This window comes from Notothenia rossii (assembly GCF_949606895.1).
Source record: "Notothenia rossii genome assembly, chromosome: 10".
NCBI classification, from domain to species: domain Eukaryota; kingdom Metazoa; phylum Chordata; class Actinopteri; order Perciformes; family Nototheniidae; genus Notothenia; species Notothenia rossii.
In genome coordinates, this window is record NC_136908.1 from 47,476,813 (window position 1) to 47,503,208 (window position 26,396).

The following is a 26,396-nucleotide window of genomic DNA, read 5'->3' on the forward strand; positions in this document are numbered from 1 at the left end:
TCACAGAGGCTGTGTGCTCCTCCGTGGCGATGACGGCTTGCGTTAAAAAATAATAATAAACATAGGCCTATTTGTTAAGTGGGGGGACACAAACGGGATTTTCGAAAAGTGTCACTGTTAAACTCCTTATGAAGGTGCCGCTCCACATTGCTTTTCTTCCCGACTGCAACGCTGTTGTGTGTGTGTGTGAGAGCGTTTCACATGTGTGTATGAGAGATATTTACATATGTCTGTAAAACACACACACACACACACACACACACACACACACACACACACACACACACACACACACACACACACACGCGCGCACACACACACACACACACACACACACACACACACACACACACACACACACACACACACACACACACACACACACACACACACACACACACACACACACACACACACACAAACACACAGAAAAAAAACTGGTCCGCCCTCGCGTAAAAGTAATGTAACACAGGCATTTCTAAAAGTCACTTCCAAAAAACTATGCATAATCACAAGAAATCAAATCTGTATATTTACAAGCTACTGTAGGCTACTTCCAAACTACCCAGCAAAAACATTTCAACTGCATGCTGGGAAATGCCTTTGGATTTAGATTGTAGGTGATTGTGCAATACTCTTTTTCTATGCAGGTGTATACTTCTATACGCACGGCGCAACCTTTAATTTGATTATTATCTATGACATTTTACAAAAATGCAAACATTTATTAAGTGCAGTACAGCGGTGTAAAGTAAATAAGTATGTATGTAAATTCAATTTTGAGGTAATTGTACTTTATTGGAGTATTTCAATGTTTTGCTACTTTGTACTTCTACTTCACTGCCATTCAGAGGTAAATATTGTACTTTTACTGCACTACATTTATTTATAATACCTTTAATTACTTTACAGATTTTGATTAATAATGTGAATAAAATCAACACTTATGTAAGACTTTAGTTACACCTGGAGTGAAACTCCAGTGGAGAAACAAACAAGCTACCTTACAATAGACAAAGTTATTAAAAAATGATGCATCAATAATTGAAACTAAAATATGTAATATTTTATTCTGAAATGGGCCGATCTGCACAATAAGAACTTATACTTACTTTAAGTATATTTGGATGTAATTTAAATTGCAGGACTTTTACTTGTAACAGAGTATTCCTACACTCTGGTAGGCCACTTCTACTTTTACTACAAGATCTGAGTACTTCTCCCACCTCTGCTGTATAAGCAAACAAGAGACAGAAGTATTTGAATTTTATTAGACACAGAATTAATAGCATTGAAAATATTTACTTTGAAAATCATGTATCTGAATTTGTTTGCTCCGAATTTACCCATGTAAAATAAAAATGTAACAATTCAAGTAAAAAAAAAATGGAGTGGTCAAATTCAGATCCCAAAAATTAAAGTGAAAAAAATTCGAATGGACATTTCAGTGTTTAAAATTCGATGTCCAAAGTTGCGATGCAGCATCATCCGGGCTACCCAGACAGGATAAGCAATTGAGCCCGTATGCCAGGGATCACCAACTACATTTGTCCAAGGGCCAACATTTATCCAATAGACACTATCACGTGCCAGCAATTTTTATATAGCCCAGAATTTTGAAGTTGTTGACCGGGGAGGGATTACATTTTGTAAATGTAATCAGTTACTGAATACTGAATACATGCATACAACGTATTCAGATTACTTTTAGAATACTTTTGGCATACTTTCTTTTTCCATAACAGATGGGTATGTTTTGGTGAACAGGAGACACTTATTTTACTGTTTTAATGGTTTATCAAGAACTCAAAAACAACATCTTGGTGTCATTCTGGACTCTCCCTCTCATCTGCACCCCACATAAAAAACATCACCCGGACTGCATTTTTTGTACTGTCTTAAAACCTTTCCTTGGAATATGTTATGAATTGTAAGGTGTCCTTGGGTGCTTTGAAAGGCGCCCCTAAATAAAATGAATTATCATTATTATTTATTATCTGAAACGATGTAATAACTTTTAAAACGTTTTCCAGTCACTTGCCCCATGCATTCAGCAGCAGCAGGCCATTCACTTTGATTTGATCACGTTATGAAATGTCATAATTTCGACAATAAATAAATGCTACATAAAAGTTATCTTACACATTTTATTTAACCATCTCCGTTTCTAACTTTCAATATATTTTAAAAGAGATCTCTCTCATCTGCGTGCGGGGGCGGGGCCTCACAGAGACGCTGCATCTCTCTCTCGCCCACAGACAATGCTGCAGCGCTGTGCAGTGTGCACACAGTTCTGCCGGTAATGAATATTACATTTTGTGAGGAAACTTTTCCACCAATAATTACTCGTTTTTCAAATGTAACGCCAGCTGAATACAGTTAGCCTACTTGATTTTTGTATTCTGATTACGTAACGCCGTTACATGTATTCCGTTACAACTACAACCCAACCCTGCTTCTAGGCTGCTGTCCCGCAGCTCCAGCCTCTCTGTTGGATTCTGTCGCAGCGGGGCTGCTGCTGTGGTGCCGAGCGCACAAAGCAGATTCTTCACAACGAAGGATCACTTCTTCTTCAAGGCAGGGAAGGTTTCGCAGTACGCAGTCTACTGTCCCGCAGCTGCTGCCTCTCTGTTGGACTCCGGTACTGCACCTTACTCACGAGACGTTGTAAAAAAAGGGGGCGAACGCACTAACCACTCCGCCAACGCCACAGTCACCCCCGTCGTGCGGGCCAGATGAGAATGTCTGGCGGACCGGATGTGGCCCGCGGGCCGCCAGTTGGTGGTCACTGCCGTATGCAATCAAACTATGGAAGCAAACAAGTATGGAAGCAAACGAGAGACAGAAGTATTTGAATTTTATCAGACACCAAATTTATAGCTTTGAAAATCATGTATCTGATTTTTGTTGCTCCTAATTTACCCATGTGAAATAAAAATTTAACATTTCAAGTCAAAAAGATTTGAATGGTCGAATTCAGATCCCAAACATTACCCTGACAGGATAAGCAATCGAGTCCGAATGCAATCAAACTGAAAGCAAACCATTTTTTTAACTTCAATTTTTGGGATCTGAATTTGAACATTCTAATTTTTTTAACTTGAATTTTTACATTTTTATTTCACATAGGTAAATTCAGAGCAAAACAATTCAGATACATGATTTTCAAAGTAATTATTTTCAATGCTATAAATTCGGTGTCCGGTAAAATTGAAATACTTCTGTCTCTTGTTTGCTTCCATAAGCGTGTGTCGAGTGATCCCCGAAGTTTTTTGTCAAGCTTGTATCGAGGCTTGTATCGTTCTGGGCCAGTGACGTCACCGTAAACAAAGGAAGCCTCGCTGCCTGTCAATACCTCGTGACTGCTTCAGAAAGCGATTCAGATCGGTTGAACCACAACACTCATATTACCCATGGATGTATAATAAGAACGATATTACCCCTCCTGTAGCCTACCCGGGCCCGGCGGTGGCACGATGGAATTAAGAGAGCTCAGCCTCAGACCCTCACTTATATAGAGGTCGGAATATGTCATAAGTAGGCCTATAAATAAATAAAAGCATAAATAAAACTAGGAATAAAAACATCAATAAATGAATAAATACAGGAATAAGTAGGCCTAGTATCCAGTGGTTTTTTAGTCAGGATCAGTGTGTGTGCTGTGGCTCAGCTGGAAAGCAGTTGACTCACAACCACAGGGTCCCTGGCTCAACGACTGGTCAATACGCCTTTTTTTTGTTTATAAAAGCTACAGCTAAATGAGATAATGTAGTTAATAAATGTATTCTTTTATATGGTTTAACCTTTCTCAGGCTACAACATGGTTAAGTTGACGAAAATAATAAAAAGGAATACAAATCCCTCTTTGCAATGTTTACCAGCCTCTTTAGGCTTTTCAATCATTAAACTGGAATAAATGCAATATTGTTAACATGAAAATATGATTTTATGTTTATTGGCAACTCGGTATGAGATAGAGCCATATACTGTATATATACTGTGTATAGAGCACACGGTTGAGATATCAAATCTGCCTGTTTTACACACTTTGACGGTTCAAATGATCACTACCTGACAGGCCAAACTCAGGGCTACACTGTACTAGTGTAAAGGGGGAGGAGTTACATCACATTGACGCACTGACGTGTTGTGCGTGACGAACAGGAAATAAAAGTAAACAACGCATAAGAACGAAGACGAAAATGTTATGTAGCGACAGTAACCCGTTCGCATTCGGAGTCTCTCATTTTTTGTGATTCATAATGCATGAAGGATTTATATCCCAATAAGGAAAGGGGCAAGGTTAGAGACAGGCTGAAAACCGGTAAGATACCCATGAAGAGCTAAGAAGTCGGGTGCGGCAGTTGCTAATGATAGCTAGCTCGCTATGACAATGTACTGTATTTTTTTGTATTTATTTAAAGGATTAAATGCCCTCACGACCATGCATTAAACACATATGCTTGACATAAGCTTTTTTACACGAATATAAACCTTGCTGCCCCCATGTCTTCCTCTGTTGTGGTTGCTATTTGCCTGAGCTGTTCGCGTCTCTTCACTTATTCATTTCAGATTTAGCTATGTTAGCTATCAGGGCGGCGGAGGAGGAGTCCACTGACATGGAGGAGATGGACACCTCGGAACCGAACTGGTGCTGGTTCTACCTGGCTGAGTGTGGAGTGTGGCATATGTTCGAGGTAGTTCACAGGACATGACCTTACACTTTCTCACTCCCTATAATGTATTGCCCCTCCCTCAATGACACCTGGGTCTCCTATTGTCTGCAAATGACAGGCAAAGATCTGTCAGTCAGTGGTAAATTATTAGAGGCTTTTCCTACAAATCACATTGCATTTTTTATTTCTATTAAGCCATTATTTCTGCATGTCAGTTCATTACTGAAGCCGAAATTATTAGTCAATAGGCAATACGTCTATGATATAATATGTATAATTATTTTAAGTGAAATTGGCAAACATTTGATGATTTAAATGTGAGAATTTGCTGCTTTCCCTTTCCATTATTTGTGCTGAATTTAATATTAATTTGGTTTTAAGCTGTTGAATCAGAAATTAAACAAAAAGATGATGCCACCATGGGCTTTTGGTTATTACCTAACAGTACACACTGCAGGTAAATATTAATTACTTAATATCAATGAATCTGCATATTGTGGTGGTTAGAAAAGCTTTCTTAACACTAATGTTACATCTTCAAATTAATTATTTTGTCTGGCCAAAACCTGACTTTATTGAATTCACTATCACATTAGCAGGAATTGCTCATAACAAAGAAGCTATAAGTAATATATGTTTGCCTTTTTTTCTAGAGAAAATACTTTTTTTTATACAAACAGATTCCACAGAACTTTCTTTCAATGGACCAATCAATCAATATGTTATGTTTAATAAACTAATTTATTTATACATTACTCGATTTCCACTGTCAGATTGATCCCAGTGCGGCCTGCTCTGTGACCAGTGCTCAGATTGAGCAGTGCTACAGCCGAAACCAGCGAGGTGTGATGGAGTTCTACACAGCCAAGTACACCTACAGACTGGACTTCTCAGGTAAGTGATAAGTTACACAAGAGGTACCGCTCTTTGTCTCCTGATTAATCCTTTGTTAGAAGTAATGCATGCATGTTAGTTTCTGTGTCTCTTATCTTTGATGAACTCCTCACCAGCAATGCGACAGATCAATGTAACGACAGGGAAGCAGCGGCCAATCAAACGATCCCTCCACTCTGCAACTGGCTTCCGGTAAGGTTTAGCAGTTAAAGCCAACTGTTTTGTCTGTATTTCACCCTTCATCTGTTAGGGCAGGCAGGAGGAGGTTTGCACTCAGACGACCACGCTTTATCTGAAAGGTCAGGGTTTAGTCTGTGTCAGCCTCAGGAATCCTGGATGTAAAACCTGAATTCCTACCAGCTCCACAGGGAGAGGGCCTGCAGCTGACCCCGGACTTGGGTCTCTCCAAAAACACGAGGAGGAAGGATTTATGCCTCAGGCGCAGACATATTTTAGATGGAGGTCTTTCATACTATGCAAACACACTTATACTGCTGAAACAATTGAATTACTGAGCCCTCTTCTCCGTCTACTGTCAGGTTTATCTGTGATAATCTGGCCTTGCCTGTACCTTGTCATTGGGAGAGAATCAATACAGATGAACCTTTTCAGGTGAGTGAAACAACACACTGTTACTCACTAAACATCTGTTACACACACTGCGTTTCCACCCAGCATTTTACCCCAGATAAATCTTCTTTCCTAAGAAAACAAATATTTGTGTTTGTTTTTTCTTTCTAGTGCTCATTGTGTTGTGTTTTTACAGCTCATCCAGCTCGGAAGAGACACCTATGAATTTAAAGAAGTTGCCAGATTATATGAAAGGACTATGGATCATCCCATCAAATCCATCCAGAGGATTCAGAACTTGGACTTATGGGAATTCTTCTGCAGGTAGACAACTGTGTTATTGTGGTGAATGTCTCAAATGCTAGTTTATGGAAGCTGTGTCTTTTCTTGAGTTCCCAGCTCCTACTACAGACAAAGCTAAAGTAAATCAAGAGACTAAAACGACTTTGATTTTGATACGTCTGAAAGAGCACTGAGTTCCAAGTGATGATCAGTACTCTGTGTTCTGTTGTCATTCATTGGTCCCCTAAGGAAGAAAACACAGTTGCGAAAAGTCAAGCGCACATTGGATATTGAGGAGCGAATGCTGTTTCACGGCACAGGGCACAGCAACATACAAGCTATATGTACATTTAACTTTGACTGGCGGCTGACAGGAAGCCATGGCGATGTCTATGGCAAAGGTACATCCTTCTGTGTTGTGATGTGACATTATGGAACTATTTATCACACTTCTTTGTATGATTTAAACTTTTTTTTTTACAATTTTTCTTCCTGTAGGGAGCTACTTTGCCCGGGACGCCAAATACTCCAGTAAGTTTTGTCACACCACAGGGAAGCACAACAACGTCCTGCAGCGACACGGACTCGCCCCCCCAATATTTGCTACGGAGCCCCCTTACAAGACCATGTTCCTGGCCAGAGTGCTGGTTGGAGAACACACAGTGGGTCACCCTATGTACTGCAGACCCCCCTCCAAGGATGCCAGCTTCACCAACTTCTTCGACAGTTGTGTGGACGATATGGCCAATCCAAAGATCTTTGTCCTTTTCGACAGCAATCAGATTTACCCGGAGTATCTGATCGAGTTCTACTGAAGCTTAAAAAGAATACTTTTTGTTTTTTTATAGAGGCTGGTTCTCGAACAAAGAAAAAATAAAGACACTATCACATGACGGGATGAATATTGGAAAAAAGAAGCGGCTTAAGAGACATTTGTTTTTTCCTTCAGTCAGATCCGGTGCCTAACTGGAGCATAAAGTGCCTTTGGGGAAATCAGAAAGACAATAGAGACTTTGTGTGGAGTTTTTACAACACATTCTAAGAGTGTTTCTGCAACGTCGAAAGAAAAAAGAAGTCGGTCAATGTGGCAATTTTTTATAAAATGCAAAAATCTGTGCTCACTTGTCCACTCTCCGTGCCCAGTTGTTTAAAATAGGAGGGACAGTTGCAGCCTTTAGGTCACACGTGATGTTCCGCCATCAGCCACAGCCTCTCCTTCACATCCACAGTGCCACGCTTGAGCTTATTTATGTTCATTTAGACATCATTCCAAATGACCAAACCAAAAACCATTCCTGCAGTGCTAACTCATTCATCCCGTCAGTGCTCATCATCTGTGATGTTTTATGTAGGCATGGATTTCCTTTTTGTTCTTGTTATTAAAAAAAACGCTTCTACCTCTGCACTTTAGTTTTTAAATCATGCATCACTGCACTTTCCCCCCTTTCCATGAAAGGTTTTGTATTTGTGTCACAATGACATAAAGTTGTGATGTCGTGTTGACCCGTGGTCCTTTAGCAATATGTTTCTGTGTGTCCACTCCTTCTGAACATCTTTAAAACATTGGATTTTGTATGCTTTTGCAACCATTCCCAACCAAAACGTAATATCTAGCATCACATTTGACTTTAAACCAAGTGTGAGGTTACACATTTCTGTGGGGAATAAGCAGGTTATCTTTGCACCTGGTGTATCTTTAAAAAGGAAAATGAATGTAGCCAACACATGTATAGTACTGTAATGAAAACAAACACACAATGTATTATGGCTTTGCTGTGTTTATCTGTTGGATTCATTGAATGATTGAGTGTGTGTTTGAGCGAGGACTACATAAGTTTCACATATATTTGCCACAAGATGGCGTAACAGTACAAAAACGGATCTTTGCATTTCGTCTTTGTAAATGAGGGAACCACCTGATGTCTTCAGTCATAACACAGCTGTGAGCGTAGGGGTTTTTAGTAAAGCTATATGCGTGTCTGTAATTTGCACATGTTACACCCAATAAAGTTTTTCAAATATGTCTTTATGATTCTTTTTCTGCTGGTATAAATGTTAGCCTCCCACTTTAAAGTGAGGAGGCCCGCCTCCCTCAGAGGTGTGGCTTTGACTGACATGTCAGTCATACAAACACCAACTTTAATAGCTATCTGTGCAGCAGAAAGAGGAAGGACCCTATTTAAACGTATTTATTTCGCTTGTTTATCACATTTCTTTCAGGACAATGTGTAGCAATAAGGAAGTGGAATACATGGACACTTCAGACTTCCCATGGTGTTGGTATTATCTGGCAGACTGTGGAAGGTGGCACAGGTTTGAGGTAAATAGTTAACATTTCTTAAGATTATTATCTAAATTATCCTATCATAGCAACAGTAATGTATCTGAAGCAGGATCTTTAGCTTTTGTTACCTTCTGTCAATCCTGCAGGACGACCCTGATAATCCCCTGAGGAGTGAGGATATTGAAAAATATTACAAAAGAAACTCTAAAGCAGCGTTGAATACATCATCCGGTAACTGTGAGAGCAAGATGGACTTCTCAGGTAACTGACTACATGTTTGTGTTCACATTAAGTCCTCCTCATACATAACTTGAATAACATAACTTGTGTGTTTTATACAGCAATGTTACAGACTGACCTCATCACAGGAAGGCAAAGAAGAATCCAACGGGCCTTCAACCTTGAGAGAGGGTAAAGTGAGGCTTGAAACACATGAATGTAACAAAAGATTTCTGAGTTATAGCTAAGTATTGTTTCCTGGAAAGTGAAAGTGAAACTCAGCACTTTTATCCTACAGATGCGCCTGCTTCAGTGCTTCTCCTGTCTTCTGGGAAAAGGTGGACCCAACATGTCCATATCAGGTGACAATGACTGGAAACCAAAATATAAGCTAATTCATGTATTTAGAAGGTGGGAAAAGTACTCGTACACGGTCTTGTACTTAAGTAAAAGTACAAGTACCAGAGTGTAGGAATACTCTGTAACAAGTAAACATTCAACATTTTACTCAAGTAAAAAGTATTGAATCAAAATGTACTTACAGTGCATAAAAGTACTCATTATGCAGATCAACACCATGTGTATATTATGTCATCATTTGTTTGGATTATAATTATGATAAATGTGCAGCTAGTTTTAATGACTTTGTATACTGCAGGGTAGCTTGTGAATTTACTCCAGGTGGAACTAAATTCTGATTTAAGACTTGATTATATTAAGCCAAATCTGTAAAGTAACTAAATGTATCAAAAAATGTAATGGAATAAACGTACACCATTGACCTCTGAATTGTAGTGGAGTAGAAGTTCAAAATAGCCCAAAAAGTAGAGTACAATTCCCTTTGTACTTAAGTACAGCACTTTAGTACATTTACTTAGTTATTTTACACCACTGTAATTACTTATGTTTCAACTGAAGCCTTTATCAGATGTGTTTCCTATGTATTTGACAGTTAATGCCTCTGAGTGAACTCAGCCCTGAGTATCTCACGGTGGCAGACTATGTGAAGACAGAGGGGTTGTTGGATGCAGACATCGTGTCAATCAGCAGGATCCAGAATCTGGACCTGTGGGAGATATTCTGTCGGTAAGGAAGTCTTTTAACTTTGTCTATCTCATTCACAATTCCACTTTCTTCTCATCTTCCCTTTATTTGTGTCAAAGGAAAAAGAAGCAGGTAATGAGAATCCAGGATGTCAAAGAGATCCAGGAGAAGAGACTCTTTCATGGTACAGAAATGACAAATGTTGACAGCATTTGCAAGTATAACTTTGATTTACGAGTGCCTAGCAAACATGGCAGCGTATATGGCAAAGGTAAGCTAATGCCTGTGCAACAATATATACATATATACATAGACAGAATGTAAATAACTGCAGAGTCTGATGTCAGTTCCTTTGTCTTTTTATTAAGGGATATATTTTGCAAAACATGCAACATTTGCAGACAAATACAGCAACGGCAGCAGGGATCCATTGCCACTGTATGGCGGGGAAACACGAGGTGTTCAAGGTGAATACACTAAAGTGATATTTTTGGCTCGTGTGATAATCGGAAAATCAACGGTTGGAAAGTCTATTTGTCGGAAACCTGATGATGGAAGTGCTGAAAACACTCACTACAGCTGTGTGGATGATGTCAAACATCCCAAGATCTTTGTAATATTTGATCCAAATCAGATATATCCAGAGTATTTGATTCAGTATACCGGTAGATGAAGTGAACAGAGGGTCTTGAGCATGTGCGATATCAGCATGTCTAACTCTGTCTTGGTAGAAAACCTCTCATAGTCTTTGAAGATTTTTTATTTTTTTACGACATCTTTTAAACTACGTTTTGAAAGGAGCTGAACTCTGATATATATTATATTTTTACATAGGTTACCAATTTTGAAATGAAGTAGTGCTTCAAATGTAAATAGCGTAGTTATTTAAGGTACTATTTGTTTTCTGTTTTCTGTTTTACAAGGTGACTAACATTACGCAGATTTATCTGTGATCTTCAAATAAATCATATTCTAAATAAATGTTTTTGTCGGAGCCAAACTCAAATCTCTGTGTTGATTCATTTTCCAACATTGTATTATGTGTAATATAACCGGGGAACAAAGGCCTTTAAGGACTGAGGCATGACAAATGATGCAGGGGTAATGCTACAATAAACACTAACAGTATCACACTGTAATAATGTGCAGTAGGTAGTGTAGAGTACTTGTTAGCAGCACAGCCAATACTTCCAAAATACAACCATCCCTCTGACTGGGAACCAAAATAGAAACTGAACTCCAGCCAGAAAGCTTGAGGCACTCTCTGCAGGTGAAAATTTTCCACACGCCCCAACCACTGACGTCTGACAGGTGTTGTCTTTTCACAATTGAAGCAAATAACTCACACTGTGCTGACATCACTGGCTGGGCGGGTCTCCAACTGCTGCTGCCTAGCAACAATTTGAATAAATAATACAACTAAGAGAAATGTCCAGTATCTTTGGCATTTCTCCCAACAAGAACACATTAACCCTATTACACTGAACAAAAATATAAACGCAACACTTTTGTTTTTGCTCCCATTTTTCATGAGATGAACTCAAAGATCTAAAACATTTTCTACATACACAAAATAACCATTTCTCTCAAATATTGTTCACAAATCTGAAAAAATCTGTGATAGACTTCTCCTTCACCGAGATAATCCATCCCACCTCACAGGTGTGGCATATCAAGATGCTGATTAGACAGCATGATTATTGCACAGGTGTGCCTTAGGCTGGCCACAATAAAAGGCCACTCTGAAACGTGCATTTTTGCTTTATTGGGGGGGTCTGGGGGGGTCCGAAAACCAGTCAGTATCTGGTGTGAGGGTTAGGATTAGGGTTAGGGTTAGGGTTAGGGTAATGTTGTGAATCGAGTGGCCCATGGTGGTGGTGGGGTTATGGTATGGGCAGGCGTATGTTATGGACGACGAACACAGGCCACTCGATTCACAACATTACCCTAACCCTAACCCTAACCCTCACGCCAGATACTGACTGGTTTTCGGACCCCCCCAATAAAGCAAAAATGCACGTTTTTGTTATGTATGTTTTGTGAATGGTTTATTTAAATGCAAATATTATTTAACTGCTAATATTATTAATAAATAATAAAACTATACTGTAAACAGAAAATTAGATATGTGCTTTTTATTATTAATTTAGAAGCATGTAGGGTTGTTTTCTTCCAACAAATGTTACTGAGAGGGCTTTATTCATTTACTATAGTTCATTTTCAATAAAAAAAAGACACATATTTGGTCAATTGTACTTGAAAAGCAGACTGTCAGCAGAGGGCGCTGTATACATTTAAGATACATGTTGAAGACTTGGCAGAGGTCAGCAGCATGGTCAGCAGTGGCTTGGTTACATGTTTCTGCTCTACACTCCTTCAGGGGGGTCTGCTCCTCATCTGGATCTGTTCCCCCAGCATCGTCTTAATTAGTTACCCAAGGATCCCAGCAAGTTGTTATACGTAACTGTACACTTACTAAAGTACTACATCAGTACAATTTATATATGCATCTGGGATTTTTTACAAGAAAGACACCTTTGTTCAATTAAACTACATCTAATGACGCTGGACTACGGAGGTGGGAAGTAACTGAGTACATTTACTCAAGTACAATTTTGAGATACTTGAAATTTACTTAAGTATTTCTATGTTGTGCTAATATTTACTTCTACTCCACTACAATTCAGAGGTAAATCGTGTACTTCTACTCAACTACATGTATTTAATGCCTTTAGTTACTTACAGATTTGTATTAATGATGTGAAATATAATCAACTCTTAAATCAGAATTTAGTTCCATCTGGAGTAAATCCACAAGCTACCCTGCAGTATACAAAGTCATTCAAACTAGCTGCACCTTTACCAGCTTTGAGAACACTTTCATGATCAATCATAATAAAACATATCATATCATATATAATCTGCACAATCAGTATATTTTGATGCCAATACTTTTGTACTTTTACTTGAGTAACATTTTGATTGCAGGACTTTCACTTGTATCAGAGTATTCCTACACACAGGTACTTTTACTTTTACTGAAACACCAAGACATATGCTTCCTCTACTCACATATGCTTGCCATACAGGAGTAGTATCGAACAGTTGGAGGAAATCTTGTATGTGTCACTGGACTGCCATACTTCTCTCCCATTGTGTTATTTTTACTGTTTCACTTTAACCAGTTGGCCCAGGTGGAGCACATGTCGCCATTGTGTGTGATTTACTTGAATCTTTTTAAGGACAATTCATGTGTGTCGTGGCTTCCTTCCTTGTCTTTCTATCAAGCCACTAGACGCCTTAAACAGACAGTTCTAAGTTGTTTTCTTTCCTTTGTTTTACTTACAGTTTGAATAGTTGCTTGGCCTCAGATTGTTTAGATGATGTTGCAATGTGTTTGCTCCAAATAAAACAACAAACTTTTGCACAAGCATCAAATAAAAGAGGCCTTTACAATATCCAAAAGAAATAAGCAAAACTCAAATAAAATAATAAACAACTTAGGTATTCTTTCTTTCTTAATAATGCTTATATAACTTAATAACTTAAAGGGTAATTGTACGATATGTATGTGTATGTGTACGGTTAAAAACTGTTCCTCAACCGCGTCTCTCAAACAGGTTGCCCATCACTGTGGCTTTTAGCGCAGGCGCCGTGGGAATTGTAGTCCTTTATAGTGTGTTGACTACAGACGTCACAATTAGGTGGCCTTTCTTATAAATCAAAAATACTGGCTCTAACAATGTGTAGTGATTTGGGAAGTACTACTGTGTTCATGAAGGAAAATTAGAGGTGGGAGAAGTAGGCAGATCTTGTAATTTAGTGGAAATAGAAGAGTGTAGGAATACTCTGTTACAAGTAAAAGTCCTGCATTCAAATGTTACTCAACTAAAAGTACAAAAGTATTAGCATCAAAATATAGTTAAAGTACCAAAAGTAAAAGTAGAAATTGTGCAGATTGGCCCATTTCAGAATATGATGGGTTTTATGATTATTGATGCATTAAAGTGTTATCAAAGCTGGTATTTAATGTACATGTACATGTAGTGGAGTAAAAGTACACTATTTACCTCTGAATGGTAATGGAGTAAAAGTACATAGTGGCAAAACATCTACCTCAAAACTTAACTAAAGTACAGCTACTACAGTAGCAAATGTATTTAGTTACTTTACACCACTAATACAGTAAGCTGCATTTAGACAGGTAACTTGATGTGTTGTTTTCTATTGTAGTTAATGAAAGGTATATTTGTCACCACTTCCATCAATGTGTTAAATGTTATTATTTTCAGAAATGTTACATCCATTTTTTGAGGAATTCCCTGAATTCATTTCATGTTTATCAGTTTATTTCCCCCTGCACTTTGTTTATTCGGTGATGTTCTTATACTCCTGTGTACTTAATTGGATAAACTATGTGAATTACATTAGGGTCCAGTGAAATCCATTCAAACCCATAAGATGATGTCATTATGACATTATATAATTAATTGTGAAAACATTTCCCGTGCACAATCCCAAGTGACATACATTCGCACACTAATTATTTTTAATATTTCATCATGTTTGGTGAATAAAATATTCACAATGCAATTGAATGTGTCAAAACCAGAATAAAAGATCATCTCACATGCTACTCTTTTTCTAGTGACATTTTGTATTTGAGATGCCAAGTCCGGGGTGAGACAAGCTTCAAAAAAAGGTTGTTTCTATGAATATCATTCTTTATACAGTGTTTGTATGATTGCATGACGAGATGTCCTGACAGATTTATGCTAACTTCCAGTTTGAGATGTTTGAAACTGGGTCTGGGAGTTCTTCAAGTCAAGTTTGATGTGTTAAATATTTACAGCCTGGTGTGCTCAAAGCAAAGCCTGCCGTGAGACTACGCCTCTTTGATGTCTGCTCTATCAGATGATACCAACATGTGGAGTGTGTGAGAAGTCTAATTACTGGCAGAGAGCTGTGTGTGTGTGTGTGTGTGTGTGTGTGTGTGTGTGTGTGTGTGTGTGTGTGTGTGTGGGGGGGGGGGGGGGGGGGGGGGGAAATGGCTTTCTTCTAAATTATTCAACATTGAACATGTCAAACAAACAAAAGCTATTAAATGTAAACTAGTTCTGGAATCTATCACACCGAATCCAGTCACATGACACACTCTTCTCAATGTGTTTCTGCTTGACTATAGTTAATTCAGCGTTTGGGCGCAGGGATGTGATCGGTGGGTCGCAAGCGGACGCGATGAACGGGAGACGTTTTTCTTTTTTTTAAATACATTTTTTGGACCTCAGGCCAGAATCGAACCCGGGTCCTCACGGGCGGTAGTGGATTGTTACAGCCGGAGACTCGCAACGGTGGTGGATTTTCACAGCGCCGCTGCGACGGAGCCGCCGGGGCCTCGCAACGGCGGGTGTTTGCGGCGGCGGATGCGGTACCGGTTCAGCGGCGCTGTGAAAGTCCACGGCCCACCTATGCCAGAGCCAGCGGCCCACCGATGGCAGCAGCCCACCAACGGTCGCGGCCCACCGGGAAAAGTCCCGAATCTCCCGATGGCCAATCCGAGCCTGCTCACACACACATAACTGAAACCAAAATCTTTTACAGACATATGTAACTCTCATACACACATGTGAAACGCTCTCACACACACACACAACAGCGTTGAAGTCTTGAAGAAAAGCAATGTGGAGCGGCACCTTCATAAGGAGTTTAACAGTGACACTTTTCGAAAATCCCGTTTGTGTCCCCCCACTTTACAAATAGGCCTATGTTTATTATTATTTTTTAACGCAAGCCGTCATCGCCACGGAGGAGCACACAGCCTCTGTGAGCGAACAAGACAGAGTAAAGAGAGAAAGCGAGAGAGAGCGAGAAAGAACACACCTTTCACCTTTATCTATTTAATATTGATGTAAAAAAATAAAGTAAGAAATCATTCCAATGTGTACTATAGGACAGTAAAAAATTTTTTTTTTAAAAAGGGGACTGATTAGTTATATGCATAAATAAAAAGAAAGAATGCTAACTAGGTAACATAAGATAAGATTAAAGAAGTTTAAAGGATTTTTTATTGGTTGTGATCATATTCTAAAGATGTTTGGATTATTGAAAAGTATACAGCTACCTTTCATCTGAGTGTTGAGAGATGTATCCATACATTCCTTTTGTGCTCAAAGCGCACCAGATTGATGCTTTTAACTTCAACATTTAAAAAAACATCTTCCTGGGGGAGCATGCCCCTAGAGGATGTGAGGTCCCCCCTGGAGGAGGCGAGGACCCCCCTAGAGGATGTGAGGTCCACCCTCTAAATAAAGCAGGTTAAAAAAATTAAATTGCATACATTATATTTTAGTAAACACTGAAAACGGGTCCCACAGACCCAAGCAGCACACAAAGGTTAAAGGTAAGCATATAATAATGTTAAAATGTGCTAAATATATAGATTGCAAAAAACAAAACAAAATAGGAGCAAAAGTAGCTCACGACTTCTTTTATTTTTTGAAAGTAGCTCTCATCCTAAAAAAGGTTGGAGACCCTTGTTAGAACGATACATTTGACAATTTTAAGCTTGGCCTACCATTTTATTGGAGCGATGAGGAACAGGTGGGGCTTGAATAGGCCCACCGGTTCAAAGTGGGGAATGACAGAAAAGGTTTGAGAACCACTGAGTTAATTAGTCCACTGAAGAATAAATCTGGATCAAGTATTATTTTAAACAACACATTAAGTTGATGAAACACTCGAGTCAAATGTAATTAAAGTCAGATCCACTCGTGTCTTAGACGTGGCAGTGATATCATAAACCTGTTAATGTACGCATTCAAACACTTTTTTTTCTATGTTGCTTTTATCCTGGATAAAGTGTTTAAGTCATGGATGTTTAAAGTTTAACGTCTTAATAATTGTCTAATATTATAGTTCACTTTTCATTCAGGAAGTATGACACTGCACTGTCAGTACGCTTCTCCATGTTTGTGATTGGTCAAATGTTGTCAACCCCGCCCCTTTTATGTGAACGCGCACATAACTAGATAGAGCAAAGCTGGCTTGAGTTAACGAGTTGATAACCACCGTCGTAGGACCGTTTAGCGAGAGCGCGTTTGTTTTGGATTAGGTAAACCGGGTAACTCAAACATATCCAGGTTATGTTGAACCGGCTTCGTAGGCCTCAGGCTCAAGTACATTTTTTCTTAAAAAAGACGACAATTCTCAAGTGGTAGCTCACACAACAACCCCAGAGCCACCACTTGAGCCAGGTAAACAAGGTATGTAAATGTCAGTAAACTTCCAAGTTATGCAAACATGTAAGCAAAGCATAAATTACAGCTACGTTGACGTTACTTTGAATCGCGGGGTAAGCTAAACCGTTAGCAAGTAGCTATAGCTAGCCAGATATATTAAATAAACACTTTTTCATACTATCTAAATGTAATGTTTTTTAGCGTTACCTGGTGATTTCAAAGAAAGTTCTGGGAAATGTTGACTTACTGTTCGACATGAAGCTAGAAGCTGCCTGACAGTACACAGTTCATCCTGAGTCCTGTCAGTTAAAGTGTTTCATAGTTAGCTTAGCTAAGCATCAACCTAGCACTGAAATATATGGATGTTATGTGACAGTATTTCTGAGAAAAAGTCAGCTGAAAGGGTGGCATAGTTGCCACCGCTTTACGTGACGGTAGCATGTTTGATTGATTTGCAGCAGTAAATGTGGCTGTTTGGCCACTGACGTTGCCATAACACTGAATTTAAATGTGCAACATCTTTTTGTGACAGATTTTTGCAAGAAATTATAATTCTTCTGAATGATATTCCTATTGACAGCTAGTGTTTATGTGAACATTATGAGAGGGACAGCCAGAGAGAATAAATGAAAAACAGTTATGAAATACTATGACAAAACAAGAATACATATTATGTGATTTGTAAAATATCCATTAAGAAAAATCTGCTTACAGTTCTGTTTCCTCTTCCGGTGTGGAGAGGTGTATCCATAGATCTCTTAATTTTGCTCTCAAAGTGCAGCAGATTGATGCTTTTAACTTCAATATTTAAAAACAAATCTTCCCGGGGGAGCATGTCCCTGGACCCCCCTAGAGCAGGTGAGGACCCCACTAGAGGAGGTTAGGTTCACAGTGTTTACATGCTTATTTATACAATATGTGTGCTTATGCTAACATCATAAGACAAAAGTTGGTTCCGTGTTGTGTGTAGTGAGAACGCGCTAGAGTGAGGGGGGCCCCCAAGCCAAAGCTCGCTTAGGGCCCCCAAAGGTCTAGGGCCGGTCCTGCCTGAGGACATCACACTGCTGATGGCAAAAGTCATGTTTTTATTACAGAAAACTCTTCTTTACAAAACACAACACATTTCCAGCTACACATGTTCTATAATTCAACCAAATATCACAATCATCAAAACACACTGTACACCATTCTAAGAAGCTCTCTCTGTGTCACAGAGGCATTCTGGGACAGGAACCACAACCTGATGTCCCGGAGCAGAGAGGGAAATAACACGTTTTATTGTAAATGTCATGTAGCCTATCTACATGGGGACATAAGAGAGGGTGGGCTACTGTGACAGCCACGGCACAGTGTTGGCTTTTTCACATAAAATAACATGTATTAATAAATTAAGTCTGATCATTTGATCACAGGAAATGAAACATCGACACGAGGAACACGACACGTTTCAGTTCTTGCTTGGCACGAGAGGCATAGAGACTCAGTTCAAGCTTTGGCACCGCTGAGGAGTTTCCTCTTGACCTGTTTACATGTTTACAGTCACAAGCATCTACAATGCACCAGGTGCAAACAATCTTCAGTGACTCGGACAACACAATGCGAATTGGCTATGCTTCATGTTTTAACCTGGTGTTTTATTGGTTTAAGCGAGTGAATACACAGCACTGTATTAGAGGGAGGTACCTGAACAAGCCTTAGCTTTAGCATGCTTTTATTGTTATGCATTTACTGTTTGAATGGTATATGTTTATGGCAAGAGCACCCTGAGGGTATCAATCAGGGTTTGATTATTTTCAAGATTTCTCAACAGATTTAGCATTGCGCTCTAAAGTTGTCAAACTCACGATGCACAGTTTCAAATCGATTTCCAACCCGGTGCCTATCAACCACAATGCAACTCGTCAGAGATTCAGGCGTGTTAGAGTATTAGCAGCTAGAATTGGGCTGAGATGAGGAGTGGGCTACAGATCAGTTTCCAACTCCTTTCTTTTGCCTTTTTGAAACTTGTACAGAAAGTGACATCACTTGAGGCAATTTTTTAGACATCTCCCTCTGAAGCGGCAGTCTTTTACAAATTATTTTCATAAATGCGAAAGTATTCACAATTACCTGTAATAAGACTTGATGCTTGAAATGGTTGGATTTCACTTTTAACACAACCAGCTGGCATCACTCACTCATCAGTGCTGACCACTTGCAAACCCATTCCACGGAAATTATTTAAATAGTTGGCTACATCCTCCTTCAAATTAAGTGCTTTAAAACAAAAGCACAATTTTTTTTTATCATATTAAAGTAATATTCAGCTGCTTTTTGAGACGTTCCTTCTCAAAACGTTTTCTTTTGGACTTTGCAGTTATTTGCCGACTTAACATCAGTAAGTAATATCAGTGGTTTGATCCACCAATCAGGACTGCTGTTGACCATTCAGCGCTTTACACTTGAATCTCAAACATGCCAAGCCTTAAGCTGTCTTCCACAACGATCACAGGTCAGATCGCATAAAAGATTAGTTTCTCCCGTCTTGTAGAGAGTTTAGCCTCCAACTCTTTCATTATATTGTCCTGTAAATGCCTGGAGGACACACTGTCATCACAGAGAACAGAGCAGCTCTCAGTTAGAAGTTCTCTCCCCTGCTCCCCGGGCCCCTCCCCTGACCCGGAGCCCCTGCCGCTCCATGATGTTCCACAGCTTGCGCAGGTTGGACTGGGTGATGACATCATCAGGTTTCAGCTGGAGAGCACGCAGGTAGTTGGCCTCCGCTTCCGGAAGCTTCCCGTTCAGGTGGAGGATGGCCCCGAGGTTCATCAGAGCAGCCGGGTACTAAGAGAGGGAAAAGACACCATGACAAACAGGGGCAGAGTGCTGCATGTTTACATTACAGTCAGTTGTGAGGACGTTCAGGGTTACTGTACAGGAATACCGCAACTGTGTCCACCTCTGTGTCATTTGTCCGGGCAAACTATTTCAAACTTGCCCTTCTCAGCTCCACATTGGACACAGACAGTTATGTAAGACATAAACATGTTTTAGGAAGCTTGCCAGTTTTTATTTAAATGGAGAGTGGATTAAGGAAAGGTCTCTGGTGAAATTAGTTTAAGGCTTAGAAAATCTAATATGCATTAAATTGCACCTAAGGCATTGTCAAAGACAAAAGGACACCCTTTTATAGTGCCACAGTGGACAAATGGGTACAGATTGTCTATGGCTGGGAGTAGTTTTTGTGATACATTTTTTACATCTTTCTGGAGTCCTTTAAAAAAAGAAAAAATACCACATCAACTAGTTGCCAAATTAGACCATTTGACCATCAATAGTGTACCAGTTCACAAAAAAAAAAACAGGTCACAGACATGACTCAATACAGACCTCTTCATAAAGCAGTCGGCAGCTCATCAGCGTCCTCGGTGCCTGACATATTCTTAGCAACTACTTCACAGATGTTCTCTTCCCAAACACAACTGTGAGTCTCTTCTCAACATTGGGTTGTCCCTTGTTTACATTCCACTACTCAAAAGTTTTTTTTTTTTTCACCTCATGTAACAAATGAATGCTTGAGGAGCTGGAATATTTCAAGAACACGCTGGAGAGTTCCGTAATGAATGCAGAGAGGAGCTGCAGTGCAGTACCAATGCTCTCTTTTCATCCAGTCGGGTTGTTTTTTTCACCTAGTGCAACAAATGAATGTACCAAGCAGTTACATTTCAAAGTGCTCCAAATCCCTTGCTCTGCTTTTTGTACCAGTGAGAGAGCAGCTGAAACATATTGTACTAAGCTAGATAAATGAGCGTCCCTTTGCCATTCTAAACAATGAGCTGATATGCAATACACAAACCGGGCTCCATCATCAGAAACAGAGCCTTGCCTATGCTCTGTGTACGGGAAGGCAGACAGAGTCATTGAGTAAGGCCATTTGTTACTTTCTTTTGACTGAAACGACTATATATAACGTTGGGTTGCTCTTTCATTAATACTGAGTGATCTAAGTTATTACACATGTTGGATATACAGTATTTTTTAAGGTAGCATCTGCCTGTGGTAGCTCTAGAGATGCACCCTGCACTACTGTAAACCTTTATCATATTTTCCTAAAAGTTATATAATCCTTAAAGGTCCCTTCCACCCCTATGAAACACTCTGATTTGAATAATTTCTTACTGATTTGTTGTTGTTTTTCGACAAAGTTGAATTACGCTATGCAAATATTTTAGTAGTTTCAGGCAAAAGGTTGCACACCCACTCCCCGGCAATATAACAAATCACTTGCGTGCCTTGCTCTAAAAAAAACCCTGTAGCATGAACTAAGATTGTGGATGTAATTATCTTTTTACTAAAAAATGTGTGCTTTTGTTTTGCTGCTCTGTAAACAGATACATTCTCTTCTCTCGTATTTCTGCCAGTGTAGCTGCTCAGGGGTATTTGATGTTACAATACTTTATGCTTGCTGTTAACACAGTAATCACAGCTATTGCTAAATAAAAAAAGACTCACATTTTAAGGATAAGAACTTTATATTAAAGGAAAAATAACCACGATATGTCATCCTTTTTATATGCAAGTACCGTATGGTCTATATACTGTTTCATGAGGACCCCTAGAATGACCATTGTCAGTACATATAGTGGTGCAAATAAGCATTTCAGTCAATGTGTGCAAAATGAAAACTATACTTGCACCTTTTCCTGTCGGCACACAATCGTTGCGTTTCCTAACACGTAGAGTAAGAGCTGAATCTTCCATGACTCGAATGCTTCTGGATTAAGTTGATGTTTGAGAGACTGACGGTCACTACGTGGGCAAGGAAATGTCAAGAGGTGCTTTACTTTGAGACAAATGACAAGAGGAGCCCTTAGCGTGTCTGAATGTGCACATGAATGCTTCTAGACTGTGAATGATAATGACTGACTTGGAGATTTTCTTCCAGAAAGAACACATGGCTAACCAAATTGAAATGGACAACCAGTATTCTTCTATGGACTTACTCAGATTTAGGGCTTAAACAGGATATAAAAAGACAGGCAGACCTAATCCAAAAAAGGCAACTGTTTTAAAGCAGTGATTCTCAGCCATTACTGTTCAGCTGTTGTCAGTAGGTGTGAGGAAACATTTTAAAGGAGCACATTTAAAAATAAAAAAATACACTTGAACTCTATGTGTTGCCATTGACAGTGTGTGAAACCAAGAAAGCAAGCCAACAGGGAATAAAGTGAAACAATTGAAACTGTTAAATAAAAGTCCTATAATGGACACATGGTTGAAATAGCTACAGTAAGTAATAGAGTAGAAACAGAAGCCAAGGATAAATGGTTAAAATGATGGATAAAATAATAAAGAACGTAGTTATCTAAAAGTAACAAATATGAAATAGCAGTACATGTTTGCTAACGTCATGTTAGTTGGAATAGAGAATCTCTCATAATGAGTAGTAGTAGTAGTAGTAGTAGTAGTAGTAGTACAAATGTAACTTGTTTAAATTTGCTTTGTTTTATTTTACTGCATGTTATGCAATAAGAATGTTCTTAAGAAAATGTAATATAAATTGAATCCACTATGTGTTAGTGCCATCTTAAGACTTGTAAGCATATCTTGATGGTTATCAGGATAATATGGTTAATTGCGGTATAGTGACCAGAAAAATCGTGATTTGACATTTACAAATCTACATTTAGACAATAAAAGTAGCTATAAAGGGTGCGGTGAAATAACATTAGTTACGTTAGTGAAGGGCATGAAGATGGAAGTGTAACGCTCCCTCCTGAATGCAGTGGTATCAGTAGTCACTGAGCAGACCCTCGCTGAGCGCACTAACATGACAGATGACTGCAGGAAGTCCTGTCAGAAAGCACAGGGGTCGCTATGACTCCCCCTCCCAGACCCTGTCCCTCTGAAGGACTGATACTTCAACAGGATATAATAGCCATACCTTCCTCCACCACATGTGCTGACTCTGAGAGACATGATACCCCTCAAGGCTCTGTTACACTATACTGTGATGATCAAGTATTTACTCTGAAGCTGAATGTGTGAACTGAAAAACAGCGACAGTAACACAGAGCTCTTCTCTCTTCTCTCTCTGGGATCTCTGTGTTTGCATGAGAGCATCCAGGCACCGGTTCACAGCGGTGAACAGAGCATAGTTTCCACTTCATATTCCCTGTTTGCCAGGAACAACAGTACTATAAAATAATGTCAGAATGATGAGTAACACGTAGCATGTTGTAAATTGAATTTACAGTACAGGCGTGTGTGTGTGTGTGTTTCCATGATATGCGCTGACAGGCCCACCAGCCCAGGTACTCACATCTGGTCTGAGGCCTGCTGCTCGCTCGTACTGTCTCTCTGCTGCCTCATTCAGACTGGCCTGTCTATAGGGAGGAAACATGGAGAAACAAAGAGTCAGAACACAGATTAGATTAATACACATTATTACACTGAGCTCATCGTACTGTATACATCAGGGGTTCTGTTACTGCCAGACCGCGAAATAGCTGTGAGTTTATCGTAATATTTGCAGAATTATAAATATTTAAAAATATTTTATCAAAAAGAAATTAATGAATTTTCGCACCTATAACAGTCATATTATTTCATCCAAAACATACAAAATAAATCAAAATTGGTTAGCATAAGGTCTCAGCCTCTCGTGCACAGAGAAAGTTACCGGTGCGCCAATAGGAAGTGGAGCACACAGGAGACAACCGTTTAATCGCAGACTGTTGTGTTTATGTGGGGAAATGCAGTGCATACATTATTTGAGATATATTTCGAACTCGGACTTCATTTTGAGGACATTGCGGCCAGGGGTGTAGAGCTATTTTTTTTATTTTTAAAACCTCCTTCACTTCATGAAATGGCTGCAGCATCAGGAGGCACCCTCTGAGAAGTGCAGCACCAGCGCGTACACACCGCCTTCACTGTGTTCCCCACTGCAGGCTGATATGTTTCACACACACACATCGAACGCCCCCTATTACTCGTTGTATGAAGGAAATGTCCGGTCACAAAGGCGCATGATGTGTGTGTGTGTATGTGCTCTGCTCAGCTCCGCTGTGTGTGTGTGTGTGTGTGTGTGTGTGTGTGTGTGTGTGTGTGTGTGTGTGTGTGTGTGTGTGTGTGTGTGTGTGTGTGTGTGTGTGTGTGTGTGTGTGTGTGTGTGTATGTTCGGTGTGTTCGTGTGTGTCCAACAACGGCATTTGTTTTCAAATGACCATGAACAGTAATTTACACACATCTGGCCAACTCCATAGGTACTGTATATGGGTGTTCCCAAAATAAGTTAGTTTAATCTTAATCTTGATGTAGTGCTAAATGCTGTCGGAGTGCACCGGAACGAATGCCCCGGTATAACGTTATTATGGCTGGCAAACAAGCCCAGGGGTCTCCCTGACATTTCAGTTATATCAATATGTGTACAGAGGTCCTAATTTGTTTTAATTGTATCATGGTTTTAAAACGTTGTTAATATGTTTTGGATGCATATTGTTCTATTATTTGTTCAGGCTGTTACATACAATTAGCCACTGTTGCCACCTACAGTGGGGCAAAAAAGTATTTAGTCAGCCACCAATTGTGCAAGTTCTCCCACTTAAAAAGATGAGAGGCCTGTCATTGTCATCCTATGTATACCTCAACTATGAGAGACAAAATGAGAAAAAAAAATCCAGAAAATCACATTGTCTGATTTTTAAAGAATTTATTTGCAAATTATGGTGGACAATAAGTATTTGGTCAATAACAAAAGTTCATCTCAATACTTTGTTATATACCCTTTGTTGGCAATGACAGAGGTCAAACATTTTCTGTAAGTCTTCACAAGGTTTTCACACACTGTTGCTGGTATTTTGGCCCATTCCTCCATGCAGATCTCCTCTAGAGCAGTGATGTTTTGGGGCTGTCGCTGGGCAACACAGACTTTCAACTCCCTCCAAAGATTTTCTATGGGGTTGAGATCTGGAGACTGGCTAGGCCACTCCAGGACCTTGAACTGCTTCTTACGAAGCCACTCCTTCGTTGCCCGGGCGGTGTGTTTGGGATCATTGTCATGCTGAAAGACCCAGCCACGTTTCATCTTCAATGCCCTTGCTGATGGAAGGAGGTTGTCACTCAAAATCTCACGATACATGGCCCCATTCATTCTTTCCTTTACACGGATCAGTCATCCTGGTCCCTTTGCAGAAAAACAGTCCCAAAGAATGATGTTTCCACCCCTATGTTTCACAGTAGGTATGGTGTTCTTTGGATGCAACTCAGCATTCTTTCTCCTCCAAACACGTCTAGTTGAGTTTTTACCAAAAAGTTCTATTTTGGTTTCATCTGACCATATGACATTCTCCCAATCCTCTTCTGGATCATCTAAATGCTCTCTAGCAAACTTCAGACGGGTCTGGACATGTACTGGCTTAAGCAGGGGGACACGTCTGGCACTGCAGGATTTGAGTCCCTGGCGGCGTAGTGTGTTACTGATGGTAGCCTTTGTTACTTCGGTCCCAGCTCTCTGCAGGTCATTGACTAGGTCCCCCCGTGTGGTTCTGGGATGGGAGGTGTCTTTTATACTGATAACGAGTTCAAACAGGTGCCATTAATACAGTTAACAAGTGGAAGACAGAGGAGACAGAGGAAGCTCATAAAGAAGAAGTTACAGATCTGTGAGAGCCAGAAATCTTGTTTGTTTGTTATTGACCAAATACTTATTTTACAGAGGAATTTACCAATTCATTCATTAAAAATCAGACAATGTGATTTTCTGGATTTCTTTTCTTCTAATTTTGTCTCTCATAGTTGAGGTATACCTAGGATGAAAATTACAGGCCTCTCATCTTTTTAAGTGGGAGAACTTGCACAATTGGTGGCTGACTAAATACTTTTTTGCCCCACTGTATATTAGGCTATATTATATTATATATTATATTAATATTTGTAAAGCGGTCCTAATTTTTGGTTTTAATTGTATCCTGGTTTTAAACGTTATTAATATGTTTTGGATGCATATTGGTATTTCTTCAGGCTGTTAAATACAATTAGCCTCTGTTGCCACCTGCTGGTGAATAAATATTCAGATCAGCTAAAATTGACAACCGGTCCGCAATTTTATTTGAATGTATCTGGCGGTCCTTGGCACAATAAAGGTTGGGACATTACTCTGTATTTGCTCTAAAAATGCCTCGGTGGTGACCCACCTGTCGTGTTCTG

The 26,396-nt window shown here is 39.6% G+C and overlaps 3 protein-coding genes across 3 annotated transcripts in view; 2 read left to right on the top strand and 1 right to left on the bottom strand.

Annotated features, from left to right (window-relative positions):
- The first annotated feature begins 4,145 nt into the window (after positions 1–4,145).
- Positions 4,146–8,445, top strand: LOC307022610 (protein mono-ADP-ribosyltransferase PARP11-like). The gene is made up of 8 exons (XM_079655455.1): positions 4,146–4,324; positions 4,573–4,697; positions 5,450–5,570; positions 5,687–5,762; positions 6,110–6,182; positions 6,337–6,464; positions 6,672–6,823; positions 6,921–8,445. The coding sequence occupies exons 1-8, from the start codon at positions 4,267–4,269 to the stop codon at positions 7,235–7,237; spliced, it is 1,050 nt and encodes a 349-aa protein (XP_079511581.1). The 5' UTR covers positions 4,146–4,266; the 3' UTR covers positions 7,238–8,445.
- Positions 8,446–8,545: 100 nt separating this feature from the next.
- Positions 8,546–10,969, top strand: parp11 (poly(ADP-ribose) polymerase family member 11). The gene is made up of 7 exons (XM_079653142.1): positions 8,546–8,742; positions 8,853–8,967; positions 9,048–9,117; positions 9,224–9,287; positions 9,878–10,011; positions 10,089–10,240; positions 10,338–10,969. The coding sequence occupies exons 1-7, from the start codon at positions 8,647–8,649 to the stop codon at positions 10,640–10,642; spliced, it is 936 nt and encodes a 311-aa protein (XP_079509268.1). The 5' UTR covers positions 8,546–8,646; the 3' UTR covers positions 10,643–10,969.
- Positions 10,970–15,016: 4,047 nt separating this feature from the next.
- Positions 15,017–26,396, bottom strand: part of LOC307021634 (protein O-mannosyl-transferase TMTC2-like) — a 77,518-nt gene continuing 66,138 nt past the window's right edge. The window contains exons 11-12 of the mRNA XM_079653948.1: positions 23,509–23,572; positions 15,017–20,030 (exon numbers count right to left, since the gene is read on the bottom strand). Coding sequence (XP_079510074.1) covers positions 19,821–20,030; positions 23,509–23,572 — 274 coding nt within the window. The 3' untranslated portion in view covers positions 15,017–19,820. The remainder of the gene's footprint in view (positions 20,031–23,508; positions 23,573–26,396) is intronic.